Here is a 9,948-nt window from a genome sequence, read left to right on the forward strand (position 1 = left end):
TGGACACGAATATGCTTTAAATTAAGATGTTTGAAGAAAAATATCCCCAACAGTGTCAACCTAAATGTCTCGTGCCAAAGGCCAGAAGCATTCCAAACAGAACATGACAATGGGAAAACAGGAAAGTAATTTATAAAACGACTGGAAACAACCATCATTAAAGATATATCGAACATATAGTTAGAACAATTAGGCTTCAGATAAAAAATGGACTATAACTCTTCATGCATTGATGAGTCTCCAGCCGGGTGCATTTATTCTTTGTAGAGCAGATCATGGAAAACCTTAGGCTTCCTGAATTCTGAGATGCACAGGGCCTGTAAAGTAGCTCACGCATCAGAAGGTTGCTTGATCATTTCATAGAAACAAACGAATATTATGCATCAATAAGCTTAGGGACTGAGTGCTTAAGCGTGTGTGTGCGTGTGTGTGTGTGTGCGCGAAAGAAATTACATTTTAGCCAATGAAATTTCAGATCATCTAGCTAGTAGCTACCTGCATTGCAAATGCTATATGCATTAATGTAGGTTCAGACCATGGCTTCCCTATAAACTGAAGGCCAATAGGCAAGCCTGCCGTGTCATATCCAACCTGTCAACGACACATGACAACGGGTCAAACAAAGATGATGCTTTGGTTTATATAGCTGGTTAATTAAAGACAAGGGAACGATAAGATCATACCGGAACAGTCACTGCTGGCAATCCCAAAAAATTTCCCGCTATCTGATACCGAACAAGTGCAGCTGAAATGGTTTGATCAAGTTCCATTGTGTTAGTTATTCTAAATTCTAATAGTTGCTTAGCTCATATAACGAAGGCTTGGAATGCACAGCAGACATCTATTTCAATCGTTCATTTCATACCTCCATATATGTAATCAAGTTCTCCGGTCTTCAGAGCATCGTCCTTAATCTCGTAGGCCGTCACACTGTAACATGCATAAGATATTACAAACCTTTGGACACCATTACTGGACTAATACAAGATTATAAGACCATATATGTTTCTAAATTATGTAAAAGTCAACCAAGAGAAGAAAGCTGACCCTGTTGTAGGAACAACGATGACATCTGCTTTGGCGAATATGTTCCGGTGAATCTGCATCTGGCGATTCCTGTGGATACACAATTTGGGAAGCCATGCAAACTGAATAAATGAATATCATAAGTTTGTTGGTTGCTGATAGGTGCCAGTATCTAAGGGTAATACCTGATTTTCTGGGCCTTAATATACTCTTGGCTGCTGAAAGAACCATAGACACTAAGGGCTACCCTGGCATCCCATCCTTGATCTGAACAATTTCTGTTTTGATAAGTTTGAGTATTCAGTGTCCTGACCTTAGAATTACACTTAAAAAGACAGCAATGAAAAAGTGGAGGCTCGGAAGAAAATCAACGTACATTTTTTGCAGATAAGAAGAGAGCGAAGTGCTACACTCAGAACCAATAGTCAAATAATGTGCCAGACGCATCACTTCTATATTCGGGATAGTAACCTCTACAACCTTACAAACGACAAGGCGTGGAATGTTAGAAAGTAATAAAATCGAGTGCTTATTGATGTCCAAATAGTGCACTGATGCAGGGTGAAAAACGAAGCATGCTTTATTGCATATACCTTCCAGCCATAACGCTCGCAAAGCTTGTCCACTGCATGAGAGCAGCATACTCTTATATCGTCACTGCAATCGTTGAACCACTAATTTGTCCCAATTAGTGGTTTGAGAATTGAAAGAGAGATTAGAAAAAGCCTTACATAAGTGAAATTTAAATTTTATTGTACACAGAGTAATATGGATACATATGTATTACATATGAACCAGTGTAGTACTAACCGCATCATACTTGGCCAATTTGATGGCTGATATTGATGTTGCAGACTTCAGCAGTGGGAACGATACTTTTGGCTGGTACATTATCCCAAGAAAAAAGAGAATTAAATGAACTAAAATTTCCAAACAGAGATTCGGTTGTTCTTTTTGTTGCTACTACACCTTATGATAGATAAAGAATGGTTGCGTAGATAGAAGAAAATCATACCAATGAAACAGTGGGCTGTTGGGAAGGAAGTGGACCATTAATAGCTGCATAACTGAATATGATAACTATGTAAGAACTCATAGTTTAGTGTTTGATTTAAAAATAAATAAAAATTCAGAGAACACTTACACAACCAATGCATCTTCTACAGTGGCTGCTAAAATTCCAACCATTCCTACTGTCCAGTTCAGTGGAAGAACACTGAAAACAGTATCAATTTAGCAGTTCAAAAAAAAACTTGAAACATAAAGGATTTGGAAATAATATTTCGGCATGAATGCAAACGATCATTTCTTACCCAGAAAGAGGTATGCGCCCGAAAGTTGGCTTAAAACCAACAACACCACAGAGAGCTGCAGGCATCCGCACGGATCCTAGACATACATTTTTATTTTAAAATATTATCTTGCAGAAACTTAACCTTAATGCCTTAGTAAGTGAACAATTTCTATAAAACACTGTAAGTTCTTTATAACGATAATGTATTTCCCGCATAAGCTAGCTACTTTATATAAAATTAGTTTATAAGAAGAGAATATTATGTAGCATTACCTCCTCCATCAACACCAAGGGCGACAGGGCACAATCCTGCAGCCACCACTGCTGCTGATCCACTAGAAGAACCCCCAGTGATTTTGCTGGGGTCGTATGGATTTCTAGCGACCCTATAGCATTCAGGAAACAAGAAAAGAACCATTGAAACTGCTTTAGTGGGGATTGTGCCAAGAGTACCAAATAGTTCAAATGACACAAATTTTTGCTTTAGCACAATGAAACGCAACTAGAGGGGAAAAAAAGGCTCACCCATAATGAGGATTTATCCCACTTGTTCCAGCCCCGAGCTCATGCATATTAGTTTTCCCAACAAGTATGGCGCCGCACAATCTGAGGCGCATAACGCAGCATGCATCACCTGTGCAAGGTCTAACTTTATGCAACCACTTGGTGCCTCCTAAAAGAACCAACGTCAATGTTAGTGAACTGATGAAATAGGTCATCAATAAATAAGCCTAGTGAAAATGAAATAATAGAACATTAGACCACCTGTAGTTGGGTAAGGAGAACAATCAATTTCATCCTTGACTGCAATTAGGACTCCATCTAGAACCGATATTGGCTCTCCTGGAAAAGACCATAATCAAAATCGGATAAATTGGACAAGCAGAATTATCAGATGCTAGCTAGCTCTAGGAGCACCAATTTGAAGATTTTAACATGTTAACATGCTTAATTTCTTCCTTTAGACCCCTAGCATCTATGTCTAGATAAGATGCTGAAAATTCCCAATGCAGTTAAGAGCTGTAAATAACTAATTACAAGAGGACTACAGAGCATTTGTTGCACTATAGTTTGATTATACCTTTTTTATACCGAAGAGTCGACTCTGTAGCTTGCTTTAGAATATCTTCTTCATTGTTGTTAATGAAGAATGACATTTTCATTGGAGGGTTTGAAGACTCACGTACTGCGGTTATAAACCGCTCTGCTACCTACACAAACCAAAAATCTATGTTTATTAGAGAGCAGCTAGCCGTGCAAAGTCCAACAAATTGACTATGCATGCACCGGAAAGCATGCCAACAACAAGTGATCACATATACAAAAGCTTACCATACGAGGAGTAATATCTCCGGAACTGTAGGCTTTTGAATAATCTAATACAGTCCAGCGATGGAAAAACGGCTGCTTTTCTGAAGACAGAGGCAGACAATCTATTGCCTGTTGAACTTTTTCAGGTGGAGATAAATCAGAATCGATGTGTTTGATCTCTTGTTCTTTAAGATCTGCAAGAGTGTTTAAACTGAATTTAGTTAGCTTAGAAGACAAGCTACTGAAATTTTAATGTATTCTTAAAACATGTGGTTTTGGTGTGGAATCAAACATGAGATGAAATTAAGAGACGTGCATGCACGGCGTATTCTTGCACACTGCCTGCCGAATGCATGCAATCATATCTTATTTAATCAGTAATACCAAGTTTTCTTCATTTCAATTAGACTGTTATGGTGCATGAAAAAATAGTGGATCTTGTACTAATCTTAGTTGTGGATTCAGGCCTGCATTTGTAATCAAACCTTCAGAATCATAGGGATGTAAGGGAACATAAAGCGGCGAGTCTTCCAGCTCCGCATATGAAATAAACTGCCAAAGTACAAAGCCTATATATATTAGTGTTTATGAGAGAAGCAAAAATAAAAAATATTTGAATTAATTCTTGAACAATCGATGATGGTTCAGCAATATCTTGAGACATGGAATATGTAAGATCTATGATGGGATTATTCTATTGCACTTGATTATTTGATTACCAAAGACTTGGAATGAGATTTGGTCAGCAAAATGTGATTGGAGTCTATAATCTTGGTGAATTCACAGGCTTTGAGTGAATAAATTGATGCCTTGATAGCGGTGCGGTATGCACGACTAAGTTAATTAGTAATGGAAAATTCAACAACATTTTGCAGCATTTATAACTGCAGAATAATCAGGGATTGAAGAAGAGGAGCCCAACTGGCTAACTACTTTAGCTGCTGGATGATCGAGTTATAATCTACTGAAAACAGTATTCACTATTCATTTTATGATTAGCGACAGTGTCACGTGATACTATGTGAATAATCTACCGTTTTAATATTATTCATAAAAAATTATTCTCTTACATATCTAAGTAATCGCTACAGATCAGCCTCTGGTGCTCACTAAATCATCTTTTACCGGTGATAATAGCCTAATAATTTTTTTTATTGGTTGCTTTTTGCATTTTGCTTTTCCAAATTTGCGTCACATTTGAAAAGAATGTGACATTTTTCTTTTTTGAAAAGAATGCGTGTCACATTCAGTCATTAATGACTCCATTTATTTTGAATATCAAATTCTCAATCAAGGAAAGCGCTGTATCTCCTACCGGCGGTTAAAGAGTTCCTTTTGAGTAATTATTATAGTTAAATTGTTAAATTTTACTAATGGATAATAACTTCTAGTTCCCTAACTTTTTGAATAAATCACATATAGAACACACAGTTTGCAAATTTCTTCTTACGGATCCCTATTGTAACTATAGATTTTAGAAGAAAATAAACAAAGCTCCCAATATTATTTTCCTTACTTTTTCACTTGGGACTTCAGTTTACCTTTTTTTTTTTTTTCGTTTGAAAAGAAGTCTCAAATATATCACTGTTATAGTTACTTCCGAGTCATTAATTATAATGCAATTACTGAGGTTTTTGCATAATTAGAAATAACTAAAGGAACTATTGTATTAGAAAAATGAACAGCTACAAATAACCCATCAGTTCCGTTAATTCAGTCTTAAGTCTTAACAGTGCAAGGGGAAAATCATTTTTTTTTTAATTTTGTTTTTTGGATTATCATTACTCAACTACTTAATTTTTTTGCATAATCACAAAGGATAAAGAGAAGATTCTATTCCAATCTCAAATAGCTTGTCACTCTTCACTACCAAAGTTTTCAAAAATTTTACACAACTATAAATTTTGACAACTCCATTTAAGATTTTGTATGGTTAATTTCACATTTTCACTTTTGCTGTCTACATATGAAATAAGTAGTCATTAATGCACTATTTCACCTCTAAAAATTCAAAGATTAAAAGTTATATTTTCACCCCTCAAATTGTGTAAATTCACCCCACCCCAAAAAGATAATTAAAAAAGTTTACATTTTTTTAATGATTTCAAATAAAAAAGAAATTTGAACAGAAAAAACAATACAAGCAAAGATATTTACAGAAGAAATAAAGAGAAAAGTGAGCAATTTAACCAAAGAGAATGAGTGTTATTTACAAGAATGTGTGTACAACAGTACAATAGAGTTGTTTATACTTCAACATAAAGCACATAGTTCGGACAATTTAGCTATTTTATATCACAAGAAAAATAGTCAAATTACAATAACATTAAAATAATTGTATCGATCAATAATGGTCAAGAACTTATGTAAAGGTAAAGATCTAGTCAGTAAATTATTTACATTTTTTTCATTATCTTAAAATTTGAAAATATAATGTAATTTTTTTGTAAAATAAATTTTTGAAATGGAGTAAATTATAATATCAAATTTAATGTGAATGAATTAACCAATAATAAAAGAAACCAAACATTTTGTCCGTATATAAATATCTATACTATTTAGTTTAATTATAGGTATTACACCAAACATAAGACAATATTAAATATAATCTTATCTTATCTCATCCTATCCATCTTATCTAGCATACAAAACAAACTCATATAGCATAAAAGCACATCTGTTAGACAATCTGGTCATTTTATATCACAAGAGAAAATATTCAAATTAAAATAATAGTATCGGTCAACAATGGGCAAGAAACTGATATAAAGGTAAGGATCTAATTAATAAATTATTTAGAATTTTTTATTATCTTAAAATTTTTAAAAATAATATAAATTTTTGTACAATAATTTTTTGAAATAGAGTGAATTTACGCAAATTATGGGTTGGAAATATCCCCAAACAAAATTTAAACATGGTCTTTCTCAAACTAAATTATCAATGAGGTACTCATAGTCTTAATAACTCAATCAATAGGACACATCTTAAAATCAAGTTGTCAAGTTCAATTAATAAACCAAACCCGAAGTCCAAACCCAAGAATGAAGGTCTCCAATTGTCGATGGTAAAGAATACAACTATGAGTCTATGATTAGAAAAAATGATTATGATTTATTCTGTTGATGGCGGAGAGAAAAAAAAAATTGAAAAGGAGGGTTTTATCTCTCTACCGTAAAGACCAAGTTTATTGAACTGTAAATAGTTAATATTTTCGAAAGATTTTCGTGGTGCATAGTGTCTTTATGGACATGACGGAGTGATTTTTAAAATTTTTTTTAACTAATCATGTAAATTCAAATTCTGAAAAGATATAGGTTAAAAAAATTAATTTAGAATTTATTCATCCCCAAATGTAAAAAAAAAAATTTTTTTTTTTAAAATATAGGAACTAGATGAATATGTAAATCAACATATAGGGACTAAATCACATTAGTAGAACTTAAGTTAATGACAAACAAATCAATCAAATTTATCATTTGCATCTACTATTCTGCTAAAATTTATAGTTATGTGTTCCTTATTTTGAATTATGAATTTTAAATGATTACTTATCTTTCTTATTTGTTATTGGAATTTTATGTTCAATTTTTTATTAAAAAAATAACGAAGTCGATAAAGTCCTATTTAATTTTTTAACTATTACTTTATTTGAAATTCAAATTCACGAAAATAAATAAATAAAATTATTTTAAAACGGCTCCAACAAAGCTTTCTTAATAGTAAATGTTCTCATTAAAGTTTGCGAAAGTGGTATGGACACCAAATGATTTGCAAAATGGTCAGGAATACCCCCATTATTTTAAAAATAACATGGCCCATGTCCAGCCAAACTCTGGTGTATGCCACGTATGCGTGATCATTATTAAGTACCAAAGAAGGTCTATGGAAAGATTTCTACAAATAAGGGCCTCTATGACAATTTCATCGAACCACACGGGTGTTGGAGTGTTGCTATCAATTTTTTCATTGTAATTTACTTTTTATATATCCTTTGGAAAGTATTTAATTTACATTGAAGATTGATATACTTGTTACCCTTGGACTTAAAAATTTAAGATAACGATATTTCCAGCCCATTATTTATATAATAACTCCCAAATTAAAATACATGTCGCTAATACCAAATTTATCCTTGTTTCTTTTCAATTTTCTTATTCACTCACACCTGATTTTTCGGTTCATGAAAAGGAAATATTCATTAAAAGAAAAAAAAACTCACGAAAAAGAAAAGCATAGTAAGCAAGAAAGCTTCTCAAGTTTCCCAAAACTCTAATGCATGAGGAGACAATGTCATTAAACTACTGCAACACAAGAAATCATATCAATGATTTAAGATATGCAAAGAGAGTAAAAAAAAAAATGTCGGATTTGCAGCGAAGTGAAATGAGAGAAATTGACTTTAGACGTTTAAAACTTTTTAACCAAAGAAATCATATCAACCAATTTAACTAGAGTTGGTTGGTGTGAGTGATTCGGTATTCTCACTCCTTAAGAGAGGTCAGGGGTTCAAGCCCCGCTCTCATATGAAGTCACCACTTTGGCCAGCACTTTATTCCTTACGGGCCGACCCGGTGCGAGCAGGGATTAGTCTGAGTTGTGGTACGAGCTTAAAAGTGTCTCCCATAATTAGGGCCCACTCAAGACCACCTCGTGATTCAAACAAAAAAAAAAGAAAAAAAAAAAAGAATGAAGCTGTTGTTTGAGGATAAAATTGTAAATGCCAAAAAAAAAAAAAGTCGTAAGTGGGATGTCACTATACTAAAAGTGGGGGTGTTATTATCTCACCCAAAAATCTATTTATAGGACCCCCCACAACAAACACCTTGTTGGTAGTTTGGTACGTCCTTCCTTCACCACATAGAGTCAGAACACCTGGCCGATGGCCTCCGTCCAGCCAGCCACCGTTTGCGTTATTAGCTTATAAACAATAATCAGATTCATTTATTGAACGTTACTTAATCATCCCTGTCAATTATCTTAAAATTTTCCATTCGGCATAAAAATCGTATAAATTTATTGAATTTTAGGTCGGTATAATATCTGAAATCTTGACGAGTTTTCAATTTTTATTAATTGGGGGAGAATAGAATAGAAAAGAAAACCAGAAAGTAATTAGACACCAACCACAGTTCCTAATCAGTGAATGCAAAGCAAATAATTATCTACTAATTAACCCACCTATTGGTTTATTGAGGTCAGCTTAACTACATAGTAACCAAAACTAAAAGGAAAAATAATATTCAAATACTAGCAAGACAGAAACGACAATACTGTGTATAAACAATGCGTCGTTTTAATGTATCATAGTGTTATCCTATTTGACGGACGGACGGTAAAAATACTATTTCTATCATCCTGGTGGGCTTTTTTCTTTTTCAAATATCAGTAAAAAAAACAAAAAAAAACATGGAATTTTAAAGAATAAATCAAGATAAATAAATATCTATTTTCTTGGAGACGGTGGTATCCGTGAGTTATGAGAAATTAAGGAAGAACAATATCAGCACGTGAAGGATAAGGATGCAAGTACCTTGTGAATTAAATTGTTTCTCTTCAAAATGTAGAGCAGCAATCCTCCGAGGATGGGAGACTCCAATAACCAGACAAATACTTTAACCAGAAATCCCGCCATGCGTGGAGCTTAATTATAAAATTAAACGAAAAAAATTAATTAATTATTCCCGACTCGGGGTCTTCAAAATTAATAAATTTTAAATATATTTATGCCCGCACGCACACACACACACACGTAGGGGTGCTGTTTTTTTTACTAAAAGAATAATAATAAACAGTACAGTAATCATTGTTGTTCAGAAAGGGAAAATTAAAAGAACGAGAAATAACTGCGGCTAGCAGAAGCTGTGCGTGTCAGAAGAAAACTAAAAGATATCACATTTGCATGTGAAGACAAATTGACCCAAAAATTAAAAAGAAAGCAAAACATTTGATGACTGATGATGATGATGAATTGATGATCAAATTATATGCATGTATATTATACCTTTGACATTGGCTGTAAGATAAAATTGATTGGGTTGAGGAGGAGGAGGAGAAGCAGTGTCAGTTTCCTGAACAGGCTTATACACTACACCCTCTGCTCTGAATAAACCCATTTTTTTTTATCTGAATTTTGGCCACACACCACTACTCTTCATATCATCTCTACTCTATCTACCTATATCTATTTATATACATGTCATCTGTGCATATATATATATATATAAACAAATAGATAGATAGAGAGAGAGAGAGAGAGAGAGAGAGAGAGAGAGAGAGAGATTACAGAGCGGTGGGCGGATATGGCAAGAAAAACA

The 9,948-nt window shown here is 33.7% G+C and overlaps 1 protein-coding gene across 3 annotated transcripts; it reads right to left on the reverse strand.

The window, feature by feature from the left end:
- LOC102618838 (fatty acid amide hydrolase) lies at positions 1 to 9,948 on the reverse strand. Of its 3 annotated transcripts, none has more exons than XM_006464877.4 (20): positions 9,636 to 9,941; positions 9,165 to 9,274; positions 4,080 to 4,183; positions 3,653 to 3,833; positions 3,402 to 3,531; positions 3,086 to 3,163; positions 2,846 to 2,993; positions 2,594 to 2,706; positions 2,340 to 2,415; positions 2,171 to 2,242; positions 2,042 to 2,093; positions 1,837 to 1,908; positions 1,620 to 1,700; positions 1,403 to 1,506; positions 1,212 to 1,304; positions 1,048 to 1,116; positions 866 to 930; positions 684 to 745; positions 496 to 591; positions 1 to 317 (listed from the first exon to the last, which is right to left on the reverse strand). In XM_006464877.4, exons 1-20 carry the CDS (start codon positions 9,745 to 9,747, stop codon positions 255 to 257), a joined length of 1,881 nt encoding a protein of 626 aa, XP_006464940.1. In that variant the 5' UTR covers positions 9,748 to 9,941; the 3' UTR covers positions 1 to 254. The 3 variants fall into 3 exon arrangements, 2 of the variants coding, with proteins under 2 accessions (XP_006464940.1, XP_006464941.1); XM_006464878.3 differs by having other exon boundaries at positions 3,653 to 3,825; positions 4,117 to 4,183; positions 9,636 to 9,939; XR_008056677.1 differs by lacking the exons at positions 1 to 317; positions 496 to 591 and having other exon boundaries at positions 686 to 745; positions 1,048 to 1,148; positions 9,636 to 9,948.

Source organism: Citrus sinensis, chromosome 7 (assembly GCF_022201045.2).
Source record: "Citrus sinensis cultivar Valencia sweet orange chromosome 7, DVS_A1.0, whole genome shotgun sequence".
Classification (NCBI taxonomy): domain Eukaryota; kingdom Viridiplantae; phylum Streptophyta; class Magnoliopsida; order Sapindales; family Rutaceae; genus Citrus; species Citrus sinensis.